The 27,546-nt window shown below is 43.0% G+C and overlaps 1 protein-coding gene across 1 annotated transcript in view; it reads right to left on the bottom strand.

The window, feature by feature from the left end:
• The window catches only part of slc2a11b (solute carrier family 2 member 11b), a 77,749-nt gene that overhangs the window by 2,456 nt on the left and 47,747 nt on the right, over nt 1-27,546 (bottom strand). The window contains exons 9-10 of the mRNA XM_063034152.1: nt 21,860-21,961; nt 8,967-9,042 (exon numbers count right to left, since the gene is read on the bottom strand). Coding sequence (XP_062890222.1) covers nt 8,967-9,042; nt 21,860-21,961 — 178 coding nt within the window. The remainder of the gene's footprint in view (nt 1-8,966; nt 9,043-21,859; nt 21,962-27,546) is intronic.

Raw genomic sequence — 27,546 nt, 5'->3', positions numbered from 1 at the left:
TAACATGTTGCAATATATGTATGTGGCTAAAGTAACAGGAAGAAACTACAAGAAATGTGCTTATTAAAGGAATACATGACGGCAAACATGAAATGCACTGAACATTGTGCAAAAGTAAGGAGTAGCAGGGATGAGTCAACCGCAGATGGCAGGCTGCAACAAATGTATCAGAAGGACTGGGCTTGCTGGAAATAGTAACCTCATCTCGTTCTTATGTTTAAAAAGAACACTATGTAAATACTGTGTTGGAAGTCCCCTACCATCCATGGTTAGAGTGGAGGTGAACTTTCCTCTTGTAAGTAATATAGAATGAAAGTGCTTGATAAAGATCCATTCAGTGTTGGTATTGTGTTTTGTGAGACTTAGCGGAGAGATACTCAACATGACAAAATGCAGCAAATGCTGGAATCTGTAGAAAACGAAACAGTCTTGATACGAGGTATGAACCCAAACTTTTGACAATTCTGTTTTCCCTCGTAGATGCTGCTCATTTCACTGAGTCCCCTGGCTGACTTTTTTTTTGCTCCAGTATTCCTGTGTGGTCTCCTGTAAAACTGTAGCAAGAAGTCTTTACTCATGTGCACAAAGTTTCATTGCTTTCATAATTGTTGTACATTAATTCTTAATCTTTTTATCATTACAAATACACTGATGTTCTACTTTTGTACCTCATGTTTTTCACCCAGCTTAGTATCATAATAATATTTGGATATAATGCACTGAGTCCTGCCATCTAAATCATTGAAACTGTCTGAGTATCTGGGATCCTAGCAGCAAATTCTGTGGCAACCTACTGCTTCTCAACTCAGGAATGGCCTGTTTACTCCAGCTCACTGCTTTCTGCCTATTAACCATCCTTCTTTCTCACCAGTATGTTATTTCCAATCACAAGTGGTTTAATTTATTTAATATCTCATCATAGGCCATATCACATCTACTGGTTTTCCTTTATCTATTCTGTTTTTTTTGTGCACTCCAAGAAATGTTAAACATGATTTCTCTGCCATAGATCCATGCTGACTCTGTCCAAAGATTTTTTAAAAATTTTTTAAAGCCATGTTACTATATACTTAATGACCGAGTCCAACAACTTCCCTACTTTTGGCATCAAACTATTTGGTTTGCAGTTCCGGAATTTTTCTCTCTCTCTCCTTTTAGCACTGAGGGTACACTTGCTACTTTCCAACCAATCTTTAAATGAGCATTAGGTAAAATAATCGTCTTGAGTAATTAATGGGACAGAAAGCTAATTTCTTTTAGCTACCAATTCATTCTGGACCTATTTTTCTTAACAATTTGCAGAAGGATCTTTGGTGTCATTGATATTAAATTCTTTTGCCATTTCCTTACTCCCCCTATAAATTTTCCTGTCTCAGTCTGCAAGGAACCCAGATTAACTTTTGTAAATCTTTTCCTTTTTAAATAACTATAGATGCTTACAGTCTATTCTAATATTTCTCGCCTGTTTACTGTCTTGCTCTACTTTCATTTTCTTCATTATTGACTTCATTTAATTCATGGATCTCAAATCTTACCAATCCTCAGGCTTGTAGTTTCCAAATTAAACTAAATCTCTTTAAATCATAGTCCAAAATTGAATGATTTTATGATCACTATTCACAAAAGATTCCTTAGCTCTCACATCATTAATTAACCTTTTCTCAAGGCATATTTCCAGATTGAAATTAGCCAAATTGTAACACCTTTTTGATTGTTGTGTATTTAATATTTCAGTAATATTTTTAAAATGTATTGTTTAATTAAGCATTCTTTGTTGTTTACATAGTGTATTGTGAGTTACTTGTAAAAGTACGTAAAGGGCATATGCAGTACAGCGCCACATCATATGTGTGTGCCTCACTTAAAGTAAAAACAAAGTTGGATTCGCATTTCAACTCCTCTGTTTTTCCTTTCAATTAGTTGTATGTTTTACAGTTGCAGGACATAGCAGTGACAGTGAGGAAGTTCTGAACAGATCCAAGATGCCTACCTACCTGATGAAACGCAGTGAGTCACTCGAGATTTAAAAAAATGCAGTGAGAAATGGTTAAGTAAAAAACTAACAGCTTTCAAATCCCTTACTCACTCTTCCTTCAGTTAGTCCTGACGAAGGGTCTCGGCCTGAAACGTCGACTGCGCCTCTTCCTATAGATGCTGCTTGGCCTGCTGCGTTCACCAGCAACTTTGATGTATGTAGCACAAAACATGCTTCTTTGGGAAATGACAGAATCATTCAACTTTTTAAAAAAGGCAGGAAAATGGACAAATTCACGTGTTCATAAAAGGTAAGTTCTGGGTGATAATAATTATCAATAAAATAAAAGAGCAGAAGTGGCCGGCTACATTTGATAGATGCACTTGATTGTACAAGAGATAACTCGGTCACATATGCACAACAAATTGAACAGTATTCTGAAGCAAATGAAATCACCAATGAAAAGTGAGTGCTAGTTTTCATGAGTGCATTCGATGGAAGAGTGTGTTAGGTTAGATTGCTCCAACGAAGCCAGCTGAAATAAGCGTTGCTGATGTCATGAAAGTAATGCAGGAACATTAAGAACTAAAATCATTGCTGACTGCAGAATGCTTTAGGTTTCATATGCAGAATCAAAAGGAAGGGGAATCCACTTCAGCATACAGTACATGGCCGAATTGACAAGATTGTCTGAGCATTGTCAGTTTAGACAATGATGCACTGAGGATTGTTTGGTCTGTGGAATCTTACAAGAAAGCATTCAAAAACGGCTCATAACTGAAGCACAACTTACATTTAAAAGAGCAGTTGAAATAGCTGTATCAATGGAAACAGCAGACAGAGACACAGTTGAGTTGCAGTCAGGAACGAAAGTGAATGCAAACAAAATTGCAAAGTCCAAGCAGAAACCAGCCTGGCTGAACAAATTCTATTAGCTTTGTGGCAGGATGCACATACAGAAGACCAACGCCGATTTAAAGGTGAAATTTGCAGAAGATGCAACAAAGTAGCATGTCGGGCAGACAACAATAAATGGACTGCACAGGGAAGAGAAAAAGATAAAAAGTCAAGTTGCAGTTTCAAAATGAGCACTAATCTGCATGAGGGTGACTCTGGACTGTGTAGCCTTTAGATTTCCAGTGTGAAAACTAACAATAGAAAAGCAATATGGATTATACCAGGTGAACAGCAAATTAATTAAAATAGAATGGACGCTTGCTAGTCTGTTTCAGTCATTCCACAAAATGAGTTTGAGTGACATCTCAAAGATGCCGAACTGAAAGCTCAGATATTCGACTAAAAACTGATACTGGAGAAAGGATAATTCCTGTGGGAATGACATTTGTAACAGTGAGGTACAACAAATAACAAGCCACATTGGCTTGTATGTGATGGGGACAAGAGGGCGAGCATTGTGAGGGTGTGATTGGCTGAGGCAGCTGTAGCTTGAATGGTGCTTGATCGATCCACCACTTGTATGCAATAGAATCAACTGCAAGTGAATTAAGAAAGGTACTGGATGATACCACAACTGTCTCCATGCTGTACACCATGAACCAATACTCAACAGAGGACAAACAGGTGTTGGTGCCAACCTCTGTCCCTCTGATTGGAAAGCACATTGGACCAAGAAAAACCATGCTGCTCAGAGGAATTGTGAAAGTGGTGAAAGCAGTGGTCTTGACTACAACAGTTTTTGTAGGCAACGTGTCTAAGAAAACTTCTGATATGTTAATCAGGCAGTTTCTTGCAAAATGTGGCTTGGTTTTAAACTGCAAGAGAGTTCAAGGAGCTTCAGGAAAGTTGCAAACATTCAGCTTTTGTGGGTATAAAGAACCAAAATCTACTCTGCGTGCATTAAGGTTATTGCATGAACTTCAAGAGGGATACAAAACGTTGTTTGTAAAAGTAGATGCAAAGACCAAAGCCCAGCTGGATGAATGAAAGGCTATAAAGAAAGAAATCGATGGAGGCATGAAAACAAAGGGTTGGTCTGATGATGTTGTGGATGAGGAAACCAAGAGGCGAGATCAGTTTCTAAAGGGAGCAAGGAAAGGGTTAATAAGAGAATACTCCAGTGAACTAAATGGATCTTCCCAAGATCAAAATGCACAAACGAGAAGAAGAAAAAGGAAGGTGTGAATGAGAGAAGGAATGGGAGAAAGAAAAAATAGTGGAAACAAGAGCGTGTGTTCGGGACCAAGACTGTGATAGGAATCATGAGAGAACAAATAATAGGAAAGGGAGACTGACCAGCTCTGCAGTACTGCATCTAACTGCCCCTTAGACATCATGTCAAGGTACCTGTTCCCCTTCCTGATGTATTACAGTAGCTAAATCTCCAAATCGTCAAAACTGATCCAAACTTCTTCAGGGGTGATTGCCATGGATCACATTACTGTCTATTAACTCCCATGTAGGGTGGTTGCCACATATCCCTTGTACTACATGAGCTGTCTTAACTGAAATAATGGTTTTTTAAAATATGCATTTGCTCTTCTTTCACTGAAATCCGTTACTCCATAATGATCCAGAGTCAGACTGAGATTTATTTATCACGTGTACATTGTAACAGGGGCTCTGGATAGAGGATGTAGTTTTATGTCTGGCAGCTGCACTCTATCTCGTAGGGTGGACGGCCATCGCTGGTCCTCATCCATCTCCTAAATCTCTCACGCCTGCCTCCAAGTGGCACACCCCGGTACACCGCTTCAGCTGGCGGGCTAAACGGCGTGAGGGGGTGGAAGTAACTCGGCACCTCTGGGTGAAGGACCTTGTTGACGAAGTCACCAGCCGTGGTGAATGAGTTCCCCGAAGAAGATATACAACGGCCACGTGTTGGAGACCAGGGTGAGCCACTGAGTTGGAGGACGTCGGCTGTGGTCTGGCCTGGAGAGGGATGAGTGTCACAAGGCCTTGCTAGCCCAGGACACGCGAAAGCACCCCTACGACCCATGAAAAGGGTTGCAGTATCCAAACTGAACATTGAAACATACTGCGAAATGTGTCGTTTGCGTTAACAAGCAACACGCCCAAGGATGTGCTGGGGGCAGCCTGCAAATGTCGCCACTCATTCCGCGCCAAAATATATACCCGTCCACAATACTCGGCAGAACAAAACGCAACATGCATACCAAGCAACAAAGCAAGCCCCATTCCTCCCTCCCTCTCACCTCCTCGTCACCCCACACCTCCCCACCCATCCGCAAACACAGTTGTCTAACCCCAGTCTTTGGCTTCCAGCCTCCAGTGGACTCTTCCTTTCACTGGGCAATTTGAGGCCGACTCTGGATCCCAACTTCCCCAGTGAATTCACTTGGGACACTGGCTGTCAGGCCTCAACTTCTGGGCTTCTGATCGATCTTCGGGCTTCGATTTTCTGTTTCGACCCAGGACTTACAAATGGTGAGAAACTAGGACACAGCTGACTAATGCTCACCCTCCACAGACACTGGCCTCAGTAGGCACTGTATACCACAGTGCCTGAGCAGGGTCCAGAGGTTTATTTTCATGGACATCACAAGCTGAGGCAGCTGATAATAACTGCATCCAATTTCAGTTTGTTACGTAATTAACTGCGAGTATGGTTTATCCCCACTAATCTAAAATAGAAGATTAATGAAATCTCATTAATATTTCAAATTAAATTTGTGCACAACTATTTTTTCTTGAGGGCTCCGGCACAAGTTGACGTATAAAAGCTGGATTTGCAACTGTTCATACAGTTGAATTGTTAACCGAGGGTAATTCAGTGTAGGGGGGTAGTATTCACTCCACTGTATCCTGATCCCTCTACTGCAATCCCTCCAACCACATTCTTACTGACTCTATTACTCTCTCCCATCCCGATTCACTCCCACAGACTTGGTGAATTATTTCAGAATTCCATCATTCACCCTCCCCATTGAGCACAACTACGTGGAGATCGTCACAGGAGAACAACATCCTTCATCATAGATCTCCACCACGCAGGCAACACTGTCTTCTCACTGCCTCCATCGGGAAGAAGGTACAGCAGCCTCACTCCCAGGTTCAGGGAATAACTTCACTCAACTTCACTCGTCCCATCACTGAATTGTTTATACAATCTACAGACTCACTTTCAAGAACTCTTCAGCTCATGTGCTCCCGATGTGGCCTTTTATATATTGGCGAGACCCAACGCAGACTGGGAGACCGCTTTACTGAACACCTACGCTCTGTCCACCAGAGAAAGCAGGATCTCCCAGTGGCCACACATTTTAATTCCACATCCCATTCCCATTCTGACATGTCTATCCACGGCCTCCTCTACCGTAAAGATGAAGCCACACTCAGGTTGGAGGAACAACACCTTATATTCCGTCTGGGTAGCCTCCAACCTGATGGCATGAACATCGACTTCTCTAACTTCCGCTAATGCCCCACCTCCCCCTCGTACCCCATCTGTTACTTATTTTTATACACACATTCTTTCTCTCACTCTCCTTTTTCTCCCTCTGTCCCTCTGAATATACCCCTTGCCCATCCTCTGGGTCCCCCCCCCTTGTCTTTCTTCCTGGACCTCCTGTCCCATGATCCTCTCGTATCCCTTTTGCCAATCACCTGTCTAGCTCTTGGCTCCATCCCTCCCCCTCCTGTCTTCTCCTATCATTTTGGATCTCCCCCTCCCCCTCCAACTTTCAAATCCCTTACTCACTCTTCCTTCAGTTAGTCCTGACGAAGGGTCTCGGCCTGAAACGTCGACTGCACCTCTTCCTACAGATGCTGCCTGGCCTGCTGCGTTCACCAGCAACTTTTATGTGTGTTGCTTGAATTTCCAGCATCTGCAGAATTCCTGTTGTTCTCTGTTTATTTATTTACTTATTTATTATTGTTATTATTTTGCTTGCTTTTTTGTTATTTCTTTCTATTTACTATGAATGCCCACAAGAAAATGAATCCCAGGGCTGTATATGGTGACACATATGTTCTTTGATAATAAATTTATTTTGAACTTTACTTTGAACTTGAATTGATTATTCATTTATTGATTATTTATAATAAATAGACCAGTCAATGTAACATAGAAATACACAGCTGATCAGCATGAGTTAATCAGTTTGATGGCCTGGTGGAAGAATCTGTCCCGGAGCCTGTTGGTCCTGGCTTTTATGCTGCGGTACTGTTTCCCGGATGGTAGCAGCTGGAACAGTTTGTGGTTGAGGTGACTTGGGTCCCCAATAATCCTTCAGGCCCTTTTTACACATCTGTCTTTGTAAATGTCCTGAATCATGGGAAGTTCACAACTACAGATGCGCTGGGCTGTCCGCACCACTCTCTGCAGAATCCTGTGATTAAAGAAGGAACAGTTCCCGTAGCAGGCAGTGATGCAGCCAGTCACGATGCTCTCAATTGTGCCCCTGTGGAAAGTTCTTAGGATTTGGGGGCCCATACCAAACTTCCTCAACCGTCTGAGGTGAAAGAGGCACTGTTGTGCCTTTTTCACCACACAGCTGGTGTGTACAGACCACGTGAGGTCCTCAGTGATGTGGATGCCGAGGAACTTAAAGCTGTTTACGCTCTCAACCCCAGATCCATTGATGTCAATAGGGGTTAGCCCTTCTCCATTCCTCCTGTAGTCCACAACCAGCCCCTTTGTCTTGGTGACATTGAGAGAGAGGTTGTTTTCTTCACACCACTGTGTCAGAGAGATGATTTCTTCCCTGTAGGCTGCCTCATTTTTGTTTTGAACTATGTAGCTCAAACAACCTTAGACTTCCACTGATCCCTGCTAATCTGCTCCAAGTCTCAACACTTGCCTCTGCTTGACACAAACCCTGGAACGCTTGGCAGGCAACTGGGCTAGAATCTACATCCAGCAGTGACACAGCACTACAAATACTCAGCGTGGTCTCCTCCAACACATTCCACTATTGTGGTTGTGGATGCGTACTGGACTTGTTGTTTGCTAAACATTTCCACCTAACACATCTCCTGCCGCATTATCGCTGAGCTCATTCTACACTTTTCCATATCTCTCCCCAGCTAGATTTTGTGATTGCTAAACTTCTGCAACCAATATGTCAACCAAGAAATTCTTGAATTTGTTCTGTATCATCCTGTTACTTTATCTTCCTCTCCCACAGTTTTATCTGCCATTGAAGCAACTGGGATATTCTCATTTTAATCAGTAGTTAAATGAAATATTCAATTAATTCAATTTCTGCACTCCAAATGCAGTACTGGAAATGTAGTGGACAATTATCCCTCACATGGAACAAATCACTAGTTCATAATCTGCTTTGGAACGGCCAAGAAAGCAGTTAATAATGACTTGGCTACATGCTTATTGGGGTTGGAATCTGTTTATAGAACTCCATTCTCTCCTGGAACAAGGACAATGTTTGGAGAGAGCGATGCTTGGAGTGATTCTTTGGGTAGATTTCCTGCTCAGTCCTCGCACTTCTTTCTGATTCAGATTCAGCTTTATTTATCAATTGCCAATCGAAAAATTTAGTGTAATGTGTCACCTGTGTTAACAACCAACACACCCAATTATGTGCCGGGGACAGCCAACAAGAACCAAGAGGAATCCAGGGATGGACCAGATTACATTCAATTCCAGAATCCATCATGTATTTGGAAACCAAATCCTGCGCAACATGTTGTTTCTAAATTTGAAATGTCAGTTCCAATGGGATTAGAAAATTAGTGGCAAGCCTGACTGTGGACTGATAGACCCCAACATTCTTGTCATAGCTGGTCTGATAATACAATGCAAATCATTGAAGTACCATATTGGTTTTATAACATGACAGGTTTTAAAACTGCATTCAGAGATACAAGGACATTTTTACAATGGGTAAAAACATCAAATAGATTGCAGAATGTCCTGTGGAAAGCAATACAGCACCAGATAAAGTGAGTATACTGACAGAAAATAAAAACTTGCTGACCCCAAGGTATCAGAAGGAAAGCAGCTACCTGTTACATCACTTTTTAATTTAAGGGTAAATACAAGTATACCCACCTGGTCCCAGGCCAAAGCTCAGAATAAACGCAAACAAAAAGATTATGGTCATGTAGGGCACCCAGAAATAAGAAGCCTGCAAACACAAAAGTCAAAGGACAAAGTTACAGAACAAAACAGTGGAGACAATTCATGACCTCACACTCATTCGGGTCGAGGACCTCAATCCATATTAGAGATCACCATCTTTGAATTGTTGATGTCTGTGGGTCATGGGATGGTTTGATTCTTAACACTGAAGATAGAGAATGCAGTGACTGTGGCCATGTTGTGTGACTGTTACATCGATTCATTTACTGGTTTATTTTTGATCACATCTATCCAACACTTGATGTAAGTTCAATGGTCAAGAAAGAAGCTTCCCCAAAGTCAGACTTTGAACTAGATTTCAATATTCATTACAAATCATAAGTAATTAATTGAAAACAAATGTTCATTTTCCCCAGAGGATGTTCTGGATAGAACATACGTTCATGCAGTGTCTGTCAGAGTTTTAGTGCAAAATGTGATCATTTGTCAACCATCTGTAAACAGATTGGAGTTTCATTGATGAATTACATCAGTTAATATAACATTTTATAGGATCTTATTCACGCAATATATCATTATGTCCCATGTCGCATGTCATGGGCGATCATGGTCTTCTGTCTGTCTTTAATCCGGGAGTTTCTAATAAACTTTTGTCTGTCCATCCCTTGATGTAACTCATGATTGCCATGTTCTGTTAATTGCAACTTCTTCTTCCATCATCTTTTACCATCACTGCAAGATGATGGAACTTCTCTTTCCTCAGTACAAGTCCCTGAAATTCCAGCGCCATTTCCTGATCGATGATATCACCTCTCTTCTTATTCCAGCTTTTTGCAACACTTCCTCATTTGTTACCCTGTCCTTGCATGATATTTTCATCATTCTTCTCAAAAACCACATTTCTCAAACTTCGAGCCTTCCCTCATCTTGCTTTGATATTCATTACAAATCATTGTCTGAAGACGCATATAACGAGGATAGGGTGTAACTATAAACATACGATAGCTTATATACTGTACATAAATGGATTGTATGTCCATAAAGAGACACCAGGCACAGGAGTGTCTCAGGTGACTGACAGGAAATGATAAAGTAGTGATGGTTGGGGGTGTGGAGGGGTGAGTTAGTAGGTGGACGTGTTGATCAGCCTTACTGCTTGGGGAAAGTAAAATGTTTCTGAGTCGGATGGTCCTGGTGTGGATGCTATGTCACCTCTTCCCTAACGGAGTACAACAAACAGTCCATGAGCAGGATCCTTCACGATGTTACTGGCCTGTTTCCAGCACCTTTCTGTATATGTATATACAGAATACATATTGTACTCTGGAGGGAGGAGAAGATGGCAGCGTGATGCAGCTCGCTGCGGCCGCTGTGGAGGAGATATCCGTTATCTGTCAAGTAGGGTGCCGTACACAATCCTGATTTGATGGAGACAGATGCGAGAGCACAGAGGAACATCTGCTGAAATTTCTGAAATACCTGCTTCGCTGCTGCTGCTACTGTGTGATCCAGAATCTCCGGAGGGGAAGGCCCCAAGTCCTCGGCTTTGCTTGTTGCTCGGCGGCCGGGGCGGGGTCGAAGTGCTCGGCAGAGATGGTGCTCGGTGCTCGGTGTCGGAGGGATGGTCGGAGGCTCGAAGTTTTCGGACAGACTCAGAGTCGGACTGTGGTCGGGTGCTTCCAGGGTGCTGCATCGGCAAGTTTGTGATGCTTGGAGGTTCATGGCAGGGAGAGTTTTTCTTCCTTTCACCATCTGCGTGAGATGATGGGACTTTCGGGACTTGAGACTTTTTTTTACTATGCCCATGGTCTGCTCTTTATCAAATTACGGTATTGCTTTGCACTGTTGTAACTATATGTTATAATTATGTGGTTTTGTCAGTTTTAGTCTTGGTTTGTCCTGTGTTTCTGTGATATCTTTCTGGAGGAACATTGTATCATTTTTTAATGCATGCATTTCTAAATGACAATAAATGAGGACTGAGTGTCCTCATAATCTAATCTAATGTGTCCTTGATAACAGGAAAGGTGGTATCAGTAAAGCATTGGGCAGTTTTGACTATCTGTGGTAGAGTTTTCCTGTCTGCCACAGTGCAGCTTCCATACCATGCAATAATGCAACTTGTTAGGATGCTCTATACTACACATCTGTAGAATGGTATGTAAAGTCCAGCTCTCTTCAGCATTCTCAGAAATTAGAGGCGGTGATAGATTTTCCTGACTGTGTAGGATGTGTTCTTGGACCAGGAGAGGTTGTGTGTGGTGTGCGCTCCCGGGAGTTTGAAACTGCTTGTAGTTTTCACTGCTGTGCTGCCGATGTCTCCTGAAGCCGATAACCATCTTCGTCTTGCTGACATTAAGGAAGAGGCTATTTGCCTGGCACCAGACCTCTAACTCATCCACCTTCTCTCTGTAGGCCGCCTCGTCGTTGTTGGTGATATTGGCAAACCTGACGAAATGATTGCTCGGTGTTTTTCCTGTGCAGTCATGTGTGAGCAGAGCATACAGCAATAGCCTCATCACACGGTCCTGGGAGCGCCCGTGCTGGGGTGATAGGGAGGGAGGAGCGGTTGTGATCCTGACTATTTGAGGTCAGGCTGAGGACAGTTCACGGGAACAGAGCTTTTATATAACCTGTTTGCTTCACACTCAACTGAGGTGACAGATTCACACAGCGTTTGAGCATCTAGCCATTCTCTACTGGTTAGGGCAGAAATTAACACTCACACTCCTAATGAGCAAGATTTCAAACACACAGCATTTCTCTGTAAAGGTTTCTCAGTATCTTAAGACCGATGTGCATTTTCAAAAGAAAGTTCAGCAATATCAACTCTGCAAATCTTTGATCAAGGTGCTTGATTCTCTATACAAGCAGAACTCCGGTCAATTATTTAATTTATCTAAATAAATATTAAATTCTATTGCCTACTGCAACTCCAAAACATAAAAACTAATTGAAAGAAAATATGGAGCCGGGAGATAACTTTGGTGTGTTTAGTTTCGTTTTAACTTCTAAGCGAGGTGCACATGTATGATGTGATGGCATGATGACGTGTGCCATTCACATACTTCATACATATTACCATAATTAATTAACTAAGCAGGAAAGAATGCTTAATCAAACAATGCATATACAGTATTACTGAAATATTACTGATATATTAAATACACAGCACTTCTTCCTGCTTACTATAAACTCCAACTCTGTATAGAATACATCTCAACTTATATATACTATATATAGAGTATACTATATAATACAACTACTATATAGACATCCACAGCATAGTAAATTTTACATTGTCCCATTCGGGCCTAACAATTTTATCGCAATGGAGGATTTCTTACTCTTGTGGGATAATGATTTCCTGACAAGTGGGATCACTCTGCTTGACAGGTGAGACTTGTGGCTGTGGAACAATCTCAGGTTCTGCAGTCTCCACCGTGGTGGTTGTAGGAGTTGATTCTAAGACTGCAGGAAGTGGTTCTGACAGCTTTGGACATCTTTCTTCTCCTTATCTCAGTTTTTCTCTCTGGGTCTACTTTGATCCTTGCTTCTCTCCCAATCCCGGCTTCGTTCTCTCCCTTTATCCAACTCTCAATCCCTTTCTCGATCATGCTCCCTTTCCTTATCCTTGGTTATCTTACAATCCCTAACACGGTCTCATTCATGGTCTCAATCCCACTCATACTCTCATTCCCGACATTTTTCTTTCTCACTTTCCTTCTGTCTTTCACACCTTTCTCTTTTTCTTCTTCTAGTTTCTGGTGATTATCTCTGAACTTGTTAATTTCTCAAGAAATTAGGTCTTGTTTATCCTCTTCCATTTCCATAGCAATTATGTCATCCTCCTCTTTCTTTCCCTTTTTCTTCTTTCTAGGATGTACAAGTTCATCTTGGGAAGGTGAATTTAGTTCACTGGAGCGCTGTCTTATTAATCCTTCGAATGTCCCCTTTACAATCTGATCTCTCCTCTTGGTTTCTTTATCCACAACATCATCTGACAAATCCTTGGTTTTTGTATCTCCATTGACTCCTTTCTTTCTGGCCTTCTATTCATCCAGGTAGGCTTTGGTCTTTGCATCCACTTTTACAAGCAGTTTTTTGTCTCCCATTTGAAGTTCATACAATTACCTTAATGCATGCAGAGTAGATTCTGGTTCTTTATATTCACAAAAGCTGAATGCTTGCAACTTTCTGGAAGCTCCTTGAGCTCTCTTCCAGCTTGCTTTTGGCACTTTCTTGATTCCTCTGATCATGCTCCTTCTTTGGTCCAACTACAGGCAGAGGTTGGCACCAACATCTGTTTGACCTCTGTTGGCCAAGTGTTCATGGTGTACAGCATGGAGACAGTCACTTGGTCTATCTCGGACACTTCTCTCCCCTTTCTCGATCTCTCGGTCTCCATCTCTGGAGACAGACTGTCCACTGACATCTTCTACAAGCCCACCGACTCTCATAACTACCTCGACTATACCTCTTCCCACCCCGCCACATGCAAAAATGCCATTCCCTATTCCCAGTTCCTCCGTCTCCGCCGCATCTGCTCCGAGGATGAGGTTTTCCATTCCAAGACATCTCAAATGTCCTCTTTCTTTAAGGATCGTGGTTTCCCTTCTGCTGTCATCAATGATGCCCTCACCCGCATCTCCTCCATTTCCCGCACTTCAGCCCTCACCCCATCCTCCTGCAACCACAACAGGGACAGAGTTCCCCTTGTCCTCACCTACCACCCCACCAGCCTCCGGATCCAGCACATTATCCTCCACAACTTCCGCCACCTTCAACAGGACCCCACCACTAAGCACATCTTTCCCTCTCCGCCCCTCTCCGCTTTCCACAGGGATCGGTCCCTCTGCGGCTCCCTGATCCACAAGTCCCTCCCCACAGATCTTCCACCTGGCACTTATCCCTGTAAGCGCAAGTGCTGCACCTGTCCCTACACCTCCTCTCTTGCCACCATTCAGGACCCCAAACAGTCCTTCCAGGTGAGGCAACACTTTACTTGTGAGTCATTTGGGGTCATCTATTGCATCCGGAGCTCCCGGTGCGGCCTCCTCTACATCGGTGAAACCCGACGCAGATTGGGGGACCACTTCGTCGAGCGCCTCCGCTCTGTCTGCCACAACAGGCAGGATCTCCCAGTAGCCACCCACTTCAACTCTGCTTCCCACTCCCATTCAGATATGTCCATACATGGCCTCCTCTACTGCCACAATGAGGGTAAACTCAGGTTGGAGGAGCAACACCTCATATACTGTCTAGGTAGTCTCCAGCCCCTTGGTATGAACATAGAATTCTCCAAATTCCTGTAATTCCTTCCCCCTCCCTTCTTCTATCCCTATGTCACTCTGCCCCCTCCCCCAGCTGCCTATCACCTCCCTCATGGTTCCATCTCCTTCTACTACCCATTGTGTTTTCCCCTATTCCTTCTTCACCCTTCCTGCCTATCACCTCTCTGCTTTCCTTCCCCCACCCCTTTATCTTTCCCCTTCCTGGTTTTTCACCTGGAACCTACCGGCCTTCTCCTTCCCACCCTCCCCCACCTTCTTTATAGGGCCTCTGCCCCTTCCCTCTACAGTCCTGACCAAGGGTTCCGGCCTGAAACGTTGACTGATCGTTTTCACGGATACTGCCCGACCTGCTGAGTTTCTCCAGCGTGTTGTGAGTGTTGCTTTGACCCCAGCATCTGCAGACTATTTTGTATAGTAGGGGTATCATCCAGTGCCTTTCTTAATTTGCTTTCAGTTGACTCTATTACAAGGAATGTGGCGTGCAAACGGTGGATGGATCTCCAACCAAGTTGCAGTCAAATACTTAAGCAAACAATGCTCTTCCACCAATATCACCCAGCAGAATTGGCATTCACATTTCATTGGCTATTTCATTTGCTTTAAAATGCTATTCGATTTGCTCAGTATATTGCATCCATTTATGAGTTGTGCAATCAAACCATTTATCATTCCTAGGTAGCCAGCCATTTCTGCTTTTTTAAAATTTATAAATATTGTCCCCGGTACTCTCTGTTTATGAACATGTGAATTTGTCTTTTTTCTGCCTCATTTTTAAATCCATCGTCTCCTTTTCCCATGAAGCACATGCTGCATTGTTGTTTTTTTACTTGACGTTTTGTCATTGCATTTTGCTTTTTAACTCGAATGTCTCACTGCACTTCTACAGCTGGGTAACTACCCTGGGTCTTGGGTCCGTTTACAAACGTACTCATTGCCCCTGTCATGCTTTGTAACTCCAAATCATAAAAACTAATTAAAAGAAAAACATGGAGCTGAGAGATAACTTGTGTACGTTTAATTGTTTTTGCTTTTAAGCAAGGCACGTACATATGACATGGTGCTGTGATTACGTATGCCATTCATGTATTTTGTACAAATAACCATAATGAATTAAACAAACAACAATGAATGCCTAATCAAACAATATATTTACAATAATACTCAAATACTACTGATATATTAAATACATGACACCTACTTTTAAAATGCTGGAAGACTGAGAACTGCCCCCCATCACTACATCACAGGGTCAGACATGAGAAACACTGAGTCTGACTCCATCAGATGCATTCCATCAAAGACTCCGAGCTGAGTTGGAACCTGGACTTACTCAAAAAGAAATTTCTTAACTGTGTTCTTTCAGCTGCTCACCAGTCCTGGATAGTAGAGGGTTAGACACTAGGCAACATCTACCCTTGGGTAAAATTGATGTTGTCCATCTCCTCTAGCCTACTTTTGCCAAGTTCTCTCAGGTCAGGTACAGTAATGATTTCTCCATCACACACCATCAAGTAATTCTATATCCAGCATTATTTAATTTTTACATTAATCACAATGCCTACTTCAACTTAGCATCCATTTAATTAGATTTTAAAGATTTTTAAAGATCATCTTTTATTGGTCGAAGCATATAGTGAAATGTGTCATTTTGCGTCAACGACTAACACAGTCTGAGAGTGTGCTGGGGTAGCCCCCTAGTGTCGCCACACCTCTGATGCCTACATACATACATGTTCACAACTCACTAACCTTAATCCGAACCCATACATACATGCTCACAACTCACTAACCCTAAACCTAACCCATACATACATGCTCACAACTCACTAACCCTAATCCTAACCCATACATACATGATCACAACTCACTAACCCTAATCCGAACCCATACATACATGATCACAACTCACTAACCCTAATCCTAACCCATACATACATGATCACAACTCACTAACCCTAAACCTAACCCATACATACATGCTCACAACTCACTAACCCTAATCCTAACCCATACATACATGATCACAACTCACTAACCTTAATCCGAACCCATACATACATGCTCACAACTCACTAACCCTAAACCTAACCCATACATACATGCTCACAACTCACTAACCCTAAACCTAACCCATACATACATGCTCACAACTCACTAACCCTAATCCTAACCCATACATACATGATCACAACTCACTAACCTTAATCCGAACCCATACATACATGCTCACAACTCACTAACCCTAAACCTAACCCATACATACATGCTCACAACTCACTAACCCTAAACCTAACCCATACATACATGCTCACAACTCACTAACCCTAATCCTAACCCATACATACATGATCACAACTCACTAACCTTAATCCGAACCCATACATACATGCTCACAACTCACTAACCCTAAACCTAACCCATACATACATGCTCACAACTCACTAACCCTAATCCTAACCCATACATACATGATCACAACTCACTAACCCTAATCCTAACCCATACATACATGATCACAACTCACTAACCCTAATCCTAACCCATACATACATGTTCACAACTCACTAACCCTAATCCTAACCCATACATACATGCTCACAACTCACTAACCCTAAACCTAACCCATACATACATGCTCACAACTCACTAACCCTAAACCTAACCCATACATACATGCTCACAACTCACTAACCCTAATCCTAACCCATACATACATGATCACAACTCACTAACCTTAATCCTAACCCATACATACATGCTCACAACTCACTAACCCTAAACCTAACCCATACATACATGCTCACAACTCACTAACCCTAATCCTAACCCATACATACATGATCACAACTCACTAACCTTAATCCGAACCCATACATACATGCTCACAACTCACTAACCCTAAACCTAACCCATACATACATGCTCACAACTCACTAACCCTAAACCTAACCCATACATACATGCTCACAACTCACTAACCCTAATCCTAACCCATACATACATGATCACAACTCACTAACCTTAATCCGAACCCATACATACATGCTCACAACTCACTAACCCTAAACCTAACCCATACATACATGCTCACAACTCACTAACCCTAAACCTAACCCATACATACATGCTCACAACTCACTAACCCTAATCCTAACCCATACATACATGATCACAACTCACTAACCTTAATCCGAACCCATACATACATGCTCACAACTCACTAACCCTAAACCTAACCCATACATACATGCTCACAACTCACTAACCCTAAACCTAACCCATACATACATGCTCACAACTCACTAACCCTAATCCTAACCCATACATACAGGATCACAACTCACTAACCTTAATCCGAACCCATACATACATGCTCACAACTCACTAACCCTAAACCTAACCCATACATACATGCTCACAACTCACTAACCCTAATCCTAACCCATACATACATGATCACAACTCACTAACCCTAAACCTAACCCATACATACATGATCACAACTCACTAACCCTAATCCTAACCCATACATACATGATCACAACTCACTAACCTTAATCCGAACCCATACATACATGCTCACAACTCACTAACCCTAAACCTAACCCATACATACATGCTCACAACTCACTAACCCTAATCCTAACCCATACATACATGATCACAACTCACTAACCCTAATCCTAACCCATACATACATGTTCACAACTCACTAACCCTAATCCTAACCCATACATACATGCTCACAACTCACTAACCCTAAACCTAACCCATACATACATGCTCACAACTCACTAACCCTAATCCTAACCCATACATACATGATCACAACTCACTAACCCTAATCCTAACCCATACATACATGTTCACAACTCACTAACCCTAATCCTAACCCATACATACATGCTCACAACTCACTAACCCTAAACCTAACCCATACATACATGATCACAACTCACTATAACCCTAACCCTAACCCATATATACATGCTCACACAACACACATCAAAGTTGCTGGTGAACGCAGCAGGCCAGGCAGCATCTCTAGGAAGAGGTACAGTCGACGTTTCAGGTCAAGACCCTTCGTCAGGACTAACTGAAGGAAGAGCTAGTAAGAGATTTGAAAGTGGGAGGGGGAGGGGGTGATCCAAAATAATAGGAGAAGACAGGAGGGGGAGGGATGGAGCCAAGAGCTGGACAGGTGATTGGCAAAGGGGATATGACAGGATCATGGGACAGGAGGTCCGGGGAGAAAGACAAGGGGGGGGGGACCCAGAGGATGGGGAAGGGGTATAGTGAGGGGGACAGAGGGAGAAAAAGGAGAGAGAGAGAGAAAGAATGTGTGTATATTAATAAATAACGGATGGGGTACGAGGGGAAGGTGGAGCATTAGTGGAAGTTAGAGAAGTCGGTGTTCATGCCCCACCTCCCCCTCGTACCCCATCCGTTATTTATTTTTATACACACATTCTTTCTCTCACTCTCCTTTTTCTCCCTCTGTCCCTCTGAATATACCCCTTGCCCATCCTCTGGGTTCTCCCCCCCTGCCTTTCTCCCCGGACCTCCTGTCCCATGATCCTCTCATATCCCTTTTGCCAATCACCTGTCCAGCTCTTGGCTCCATCCCTCCCCCTCCAGTCTTCTCCTATCATTTTGGATCTCCCTCTCCCCCTCCCACTTTCAAATCTCTTACTAACTCTTCCTTCAGTTAGTCCTGACGAAGGGTCTCGGCCTGAAACGTCGACTGTACCTCTTCCTAGAGATGCTGCCTGGCCTGCTGCGTTCACCAGCAACTTTGATGTATGTTGCTTGAATTTCCAGCATCTGCAGAATTCCTGTTGTTTGCATACATGCTCACAACTCACTAACCCTAACCTTAACCCATACATCTTTGGAATGTGGGAGGAAACAAGAACACCCATAGGAAACCCATTCCATCATAGGGAAAATACATAATCTCCTTTTAGACGGCAGTGGGAATCAAACTTCAATCAGTGATCACTGGCACTGTAAAGCATTGCACAAACTGCTATGCCACCGTGCCACACTGTTTGCCAGATTTTATTAACGTGCAGATCAGGAAAACTAAGGGGTAGAATCAGACATGTCACTTTTAACCCTCTTTGTCCTGAGAAATAGTCCCTGCCTGAATCCCATTTCTGGCTTAATGCTGCAGTCTTCCTTTCCAGCAACACTGGGTTATTACCATCCCTGGAAACAGGCAAGTCCTCCTCTAAATCTCAGTGTCACAACGTCGCAGTGACATCAGCATCGGCAATGCATTTTAACTCCTGACATGGAGTATTTCAGTTTTAAGAAGAGACTGGATAGGTTGGGTTTGTTGACCTGGGGTGGAGGAGACCAGGAGATGACCTGATGGAGGTAGATAGTATTATGAGGGGAATAGACCGGGTAGATAGCAAAAATACTTTTTGCCATGGTTGAGCTGTCGAAGACAAGCAGGCATAGATTCAAGGTGAGAAGAAGGTATAGAATGGATCAGTTAAGAAAAATAATATTTAGAATGGAAATTGAAAAATCACATACTTTTGATTTTATTTATTAATTGAATGGTATGAAATACAGTACAACAAAGAAAATCTTCAACATTTCCTAAACTTTTAAACTCAGACAGCGCTAACATTCAGCAATTTATTAACAATAAGCTATCAACTTCTATTCTATGTTTATTGTTACAATTTCTAACAATGATGTAACTTGAAACACTGAAATGTAAATGCACTGAAGCTCTAAAAAGTTTCAAAGTAAAGGTTGTGGTATGGTTATTATTTAGAAAATTTATGGATTATATTCATTAACACATAATTAGGGTATTGAACAATTATATTAAAATAGATTTCAACATTATATTAGTATAATTTCAAAGTTATGTTAACATTATAAAAAAGGAAGTTCCAGCTGCATGGCAACAAAGGCTATGTGCACAGGAGCATTTCGGTTAACACGCAGCCACGCACCCTCGCAGCTTTGGGGCAGCAGTATACCTGACTATGTTCCTTCAGATCCTTTCATCCATTTCTTCCTAGGCAGTTTATTAATATTGGCAAAGTTATGAGAAGAATGACAAAATTAATGTGAAAACCCAGAACAAATTTATCTTTGGAAACTATGAGCTGCATTTGAAACTTTTTTATGCAAACTGATCTAACCCACATCATTAGGGGAATCAGATTAACTGGTTCTCGACACTCCCGGTCCTGTCTTTCAAATTATCAGACTGGTTGACACTGAGGAGTTCCAATACTAGTACATGATTCCTCTTTGCAAAGCAAGTAAGTGCCTGTGTCATAAAATACTGATATTTGGCATAGGTACTACAGTAACACTTTTATTTTGGGAATTAGGGATCTCTAAAGAGGCACCATTAAATATGGGAGCTGACATATCTGGAAATCAGCATACCTCGACCTGAGGACATTTGGTATGTCACCAAGGACTCTTGCAACTTTTTACAGATGTACGGTAGAGAACATTCTGGATGGTTGCATCACAGCTGGTATGGACGCTCCAACACGTAAAACATAAGAGGCTGTAGAGTGTTGTAGATTCCATCACAGGCAGGCACAAACCTGCCCAATGTCAACGATTTCTTCGAGGGGCAGTGCCTCAAGGAAGTGGTGTCCATCACTAAGGACCAGACCCCACCATCCAGGAATTGCCCTCTACTCATCACTATCAGAATCAGGTTTAATATCACCGACATACGTCGTCAAGTTTGTTGTCTGCGGCATCAGTACATTGCAATACATAATAACAAAAACTGTGATATACACGAGTATATGTGGTTATCTATATATATTAAAAAGTTAGGTAAGTAGTGCAAATAACTAGTGAGGTAGTGTTCATGGGTTGAATGTCTGTTCATAAATCTGATGTTGGCGCATGGCCAAGTGGTTAAGGTGTCGTCTAGTGATCTGAAGGTCGCTAGTTCGAGCCTTGGCTGAGGCAGCGTGTTGTGTCCTTGAGCAAGGCACTTAACCACACATTGCTCTGCGACGACACTAGTGCCAACACTAGTGCCCATCCCTTGGACAACATCGGTGGCATGGAGAGGGGAGACATGCAGCATGGGCAACTGCTGGTCTTCCATACAACCTTGCGCCGTGGAGAGTGAAGACTTTCCAGGCGCAGATCCATGGTCTCACAAGACTAACGGATGCCTACTCTATTATAAATCTGATGGCAGAGCTGTTATCAGCGAGGAGATACAAGAAACCTCAACATTTTCAGAACAGCTTCCTCCCTTCCACCATCAGACTTCTGAAAAGTTCCTGGACTTTCACTCCTTTTTTGCACAAATTATTTATTTTTGTAATTTTTAGTGATTTTATATCTTGCACTGTACTGCTGCCACAAAACAACTTCTCTGTAACACAAGGAGGTGATAATAACCCCGACTCTGATTCTGTACTGAACAGATGCAAAAATCTCCGTCTGTGAACGTTCAGTGCGACAGAGTGGAATGGAATATCCCATCCTTTAAACGTGAATATTGAAGTGAATAATGATAAGTAATGGCAGTAAATGACAATACAGGAGGCCTCTTACCTGATAGGTTAGTGTAATGGTTATCAATGTGCAGCACAGAGCCATAAGTAAATAACTGCCAAGGATAAGAGCTCGCCTGCCAAGGCATTCAATCAAAAGGCCCTGGAAAAGAAGACTATCGTTAGCATAATCTAACACAGGAGAAAGACTCAATGTCTGAGTGAACAATCTGTAATCGGCAGCAGTAAGTGATGCCTCAGGGCATCATACACTGCGTCTGTTCAATGCTACAGCACTGGTGTGGAGGTTGCTGGTCTGGTGCATCGTCCAGCTGCCTCTGTGAAGTTGGGGATGTTTCTGAGATGATGCGGCCTTTCTGAAGAGGGCACTCCCTCTATACTAGGAGTCTCAGGTTGTGTGAAGATCATAAACATCTGCAGATGCTGAACATTTAGAGGGTGAATGAATCACGCCCCCCTCCTTCTCTTCAGCTTAACCACTGTCTTTTGTCTCCTTCCCTGTCCCAATGAAGGGTCCCTGGTGAAAGGTAATTCTCATTTCTCTTCCCGTGGCCTGGCCTGCTGAGAGTGCGTCCAGCCCTCCCTGTTTTTATTTCAATCTCACGTTTTACCACAGTGAAAATGAGGGAAGGGCAAAGTGCCCCCAAACCAGGATGGTGGATAACTCAGGGGGGGTCTTGCAGTTTCTGTACACTAACTGCAATTGTCCATCTACAGCCAAAGAGAGACATAACACACATCAGCCACCAAATCCACACTGACCAACAGCCACCCATTTCAATTCTCATTCTCCCCACAGTCCCATCAACTGACCCCAGATTCTACCACTCACCTTCACACCCAGGTCAGCTTACAGTGGCCAATTAACCTGATCAGCCTGGTAACTGGGAGCATTCACTCCTGACTGCTGAGTAAATGGTGGAAGTACTTTCGGGGCTCAGGAGGTGAATTATTTGCCATTCAGAATCCAGCCACTGACCTGCTCTTCCAGACACAGCTCCTACATAGATGGTCCAGACCCAGGTAAGGTTCTGGTCAATGTTGCCACCCCTGGCCCCCCCCCATGAATTCCCATTTCCAAACACTTTCCGTATGTTGGTGGGTGAATTCCCTGATGGTAATACCAGTGAAGACGAAAGGAGGAGGTTCAAACCCTTACTTGTTAGAGATGGTCACTGCCTGGCACTGGTACAGATATTACTCATGGTTAATCACCCACACCTAAAGACAGGTCAACCTTAGCTTCCAGTGATACAAAATAAACTGAATTATCTCGCACATTTGAAATTTGCAGGCATTGTGTCATTGACCACCTTTGATGTTAATCTACCTTTTACAACCAGTGAGTCTTAACTTCACCCAACCAGTACCTTGTATCAGCAATAGCTTGAACTTTCTCCCCTTTGTCTCAAGATTAGCATTTCTACCTGTGATGCATCTCGGCACTTCGTCAGGTGTGCCCCGGGGCTGCTCGTTCTTGGGTGGGTATGGGACATCCTTCTAAAGGGCCCTCGTTGCCACTTGGACCTTACATGCTAACAAAGGTCCATGTAAATGGTGAAATGTTAAAGTCTATCTTTCCAATGTCTTGGTAATAAATTATAATAAACAAGTGATGGATGGGCTGAAATGACAAAGATGTAGATAGCCTGAAGTTAGTTTTAAGAGATACTTTGGAGCAGATTTTATTGGTTAGATCTTAATCTGTGAGTGCAAAGAGCTGGATATTCCCTGTGATACAAGATGGAGAGAGACAAGTGGGCATTACTGTGCTCGCTATTCTAACAATAAACAGTACACTATACAGTGGTATTGGAGAAGAACATAATCCCTGTCCTATCTCCAATGATTTTCATTCCCATCTCAATTGTACAGGTTACCTAGACTTGTGTAGGTCCCAGCAAAGTCAAATCAAAGTCAAAGTACATTTATTATCAAAGTATGTACAGACCACCAGATACTACTTTGATATTCATGTTCTTGCGGGCATTTTGGGTGGCGGGGTGGAGATACATCTCTACCAAAGGAGGTGTAGCCGCCCCTTCCCTCCGCTAGCCTGTAAGTCACCCTTAGGCAAGGTGTAGCACCTGCTTAGCCCCCCGATCAGGGTCATGTTAAGCCACAGGAGGAAGTGGTCAACTGGGCAGCTGGTGCACATCACAAGTCCTGATTATGAGGCCACTGATGCCAGGCAGACAATCTCTGAAAAGTACTGGTAATAGCTGGGGTCACCCGTCTTGTAAAGACACTGCCCGGAAGGCGACAATGGCAAACCACTTCCGTAGAAACATTTGCCAAGAACATGAATGGTCATGGAAAGATCATGATCACCCCCATCATATGACGTGGCACACGATGATGATGATGTTGGCATTTACAGGAAAGTAAAGAAACACAAAGAATATGTGAAAAATTATACATAAATAAAGACTGACGAACAACCAATGTGCAATGTGCAAGACAAACTGCAAATGAAAAATAAATAATACTGAGAACTTGAGCTGGAGAGTCCTTGAAAGCAGAATCAGTTCAGAATTGGAGAGAGTGAAGACATAACACCCACGCTGGCTCATAATCCTGATGGTAATAACATTGTAGGGTAATAACTGTTCTTGAACCTGCTGGTGCGGGACCTGAGGCTCCTGTGCCTCCTGCTGAATGGTCGTAGCAAGAGAGCATGGCCTGGGTGATTGGGGTCCTTGATGACAGATGCTGCTTTCTTGTGGCAGTGCTTCCTGCAGATGTACTCAGTAGTGGTAGGGCTATTCCTGTGATGGACAGGGCTATATTCAGTTTGTTAAAGTTTAATTATTATTTGACCATATATGAATACCTATGGATACAGCCAAACAAAATATCATTACTCCAGGGCCAAGGAACAAAACGCAGAACCAACAGTCACACACAGCACAAGACACGTGTAACAAGTATAAGAAAGCAAGCACATACAAGATATCAGTAAAATAGAGTCACACAAAAAAAACATAGTCCAAAACCTTGAGTCCATGAATGCTGCAACAGCCTGCAGTTGAACACAATACAGCTTGTCTTCTGCCGAGTGAACACTGGGGGGCAGCACTGCCCCAGCACTCCAGTGGAGCACCCCGACTCTAACGCCTCTCTCCTGGGCAGCTGTAAAACAGGCGACACCGTGGCTTGGGGCTGTAGGGTGGCTCCTGGAAGAGGCAGCAGGGCACCCAACTTAGTGCCTGCTCCGTACCCGGCAATCAGAGGTGTCTTCCCACAAGCTGAGCCACGCCTTGAACTCCTGTGCAAATCAGCTCCCTTCATCGGCAGATGACCACCTGGCTGAGAAACTCATCAACTTGCCCACACCACTTTTTCAGACAAGTCAGAAATTCAGCTTCTGTGGGATGTTAGTGAGTGACGAACGTTTACCATGAGATTGGACTCCCAAAGATGCTGGGAGCAGATTGTGCATAGGGGCACTGGGCACTGCTACCCCTTGCATTTAATTCCCTGAGCTTTCCGAATGGGCAGATACAGAATATTCATACCTGCTGCCTCCTGCATTTAATTCCCTGAGTTTTCCAAATGGGCAGATATGGAATATTCATACCTGCTGCAAGGAATTTTCCTTATCTACAAAATCATTAGGGGCTGTCATGATGTCTTGGTTCCTAGGAATTTAGAGCTCTTGATGTCCACGCACACCAATGAACTGAACACATGGCCTTTAGCCAGTCACCTGTTCTTTGGATTGTGACTAGAAGCTATGAAACACAATGAGCAATTGGTTATGTCAAAGTATTCTTGGAAACTTGAAGATATGCTTCCACTGAACAGAGCAAAAAGGGCTCTGCAATCTTCTCCCAGATGTAAATCATGTAGTTTTTCTCAGATCTGCCCAGCACAATACCCCCCACCCACCCATCCACAAAAATCTGAACACAGATCTCCCTGCAAGGTTACTTTATGGACTTTCATCAGGGCCACGTCTTGAAGGGTGAGTCAGCACGGGGAATAAATGGATCTCCTCAGTGAAATATCCACCTTTGTTTTGCTGTCTCAAAGTTCAAAGTAAATTTATTATCGCAGTAAATATCCATCCCCGTATACAATCCTGAGATGAATTTTCATGCAGACATACACAGTATATCTAAGAAGCACAATAGAATCACGGAAAGCTGGCACCCAACAGGATGTGAAAAAGACAACTAACAGGGCAAACACAAAAGAAAAAAAGTATATAATAATAATAAATAAATAAGCAATAAATATCAAGAACCTCAGATGAAGAATCCTTGAAAGTGAGTCCTTGAGGGAACAGTTCAGTGATGGAGCATGAAGTTGAGTTACGTTATCCCCACTGGTTCAGGAGCCTGATGGATGAGGAGTAATAACTGTTCCTGAACCAGGTGGTGTGAGTCCTGAGGCTCCTGTACCTCCTTCCTGATGGCAGCAGTGGGAAGAGAGCATGTCCCGAGTGCTGGTGGTCCCTGGTGATGGATGCTGGATGCTGCTTTCCTCTGACAGTGCTTCATGTAGATATGCTCAATGGTGGAAGGGCTTTACCCATGATGGACTGGGCTGTATCAGGATTTTCCATTCAAAGGCATTTGTGCTTCCAAATGTAAAGCAATCAATTGATATACTCTATAACATAACATCTATAATATACAGATATATTCTATATATAGATATAGATAACATCTGTAGAAGTATGTCAAACATTTACATGACATGCTGAATCTTTGGAAACATCTAAGTCAGTAGAGGCACTGCCGTGTTTACTTTGTAATTGCACTTACGTGCTGGGCCCAGGACAGATCCCCTGAAACGGTAACAGCGAGGAATTTAAACTTGCTGATCCTCTGATCTCCTGACGAGGGCTGGCTCATGGACCTCTGATTTCCTCCTTCTGAAGACAATAACCTGCTCCTCAGTCTTGCTGACACTGAGTGAGAGGTTGTGATTGTGGTACCACTCGGGCAGATTTTCAATCTCCCTGCTTTGCGCTGAATCATCACCACCTTTGATTTGGCCTGTGGCAGTGGTGACATCAGCAAATGTGAATATAACATTGGGTTTGTGCTTAGCCTCACAGTTGTAAGTATAAAGCAACTAGAGCAGGGGCTGAGCACACAGCCTTGTGGTGTATCTGTGCTGATGGAGATTGTGGAGGAGATGTTGTTGCCAATCCAAACTGACCGGGGTCTGCAAGTAAAGAAATCGAGGGTCCAATTGCTCAAGGTGGTGCCTCTTTTTCATTCCATTCTTCCAAGCTAACCCTGAAATTCCTGATCTAATTTGAAGGAGCAGTTTATTTCTTGAAATGCACATCTTGAGGATCAGCAGCATTGCTGCAGGTTATGCTTCTGGCATGCAGAGGGTCCCTGTATCGGAAAACAGTCCAGAACTACAATCAACTAAACCCTTGTGTGATGCTACAAAGGTAGGCTGCATTTTCTAGAGTGACATCTACCATCTGGCGCACATCATGTTGCTTAGTGTTTTTAGATAGCACTGTTCTAGCAACATCTTGGAGACTGGAGTCCCAGGGCTAGCTAGACGTCCTTTTCACAATGGCACTGCATCAATGAGGTCAGCAACACTGAGCAGAGTTGGAAATAGCTCGGAAAATGTGTAGTTCAGGTGGATGGTGGTTGGGTTGAGTTGTTCTCCGATCTTGGTAATCTATTTGCAAACATTTCGTCACCGTATGAGGTGATACCATCATCACCAATACTGTCTCCTGGTATGGTG

This window comes from Mobula hypostoma, chromosome 27 (genome assembly GCF_963921235.1).
Source record: "Mobula hypostoma chromosome 27, sMobHyp1.1, whole genome shotgun sequence".
Lineage (NCBI taxonomy): Eukaryota > Metazoa > Chordata > Chondrichthyes > Myliobatiformes > Myliobatidae > Mobula > Mobula hypostoma.
The sequence above is the reverse complement of the archived record's forward strand: the minus strand, read 5'-3'. Positions and strand labels throughout refer to the sequence as shown.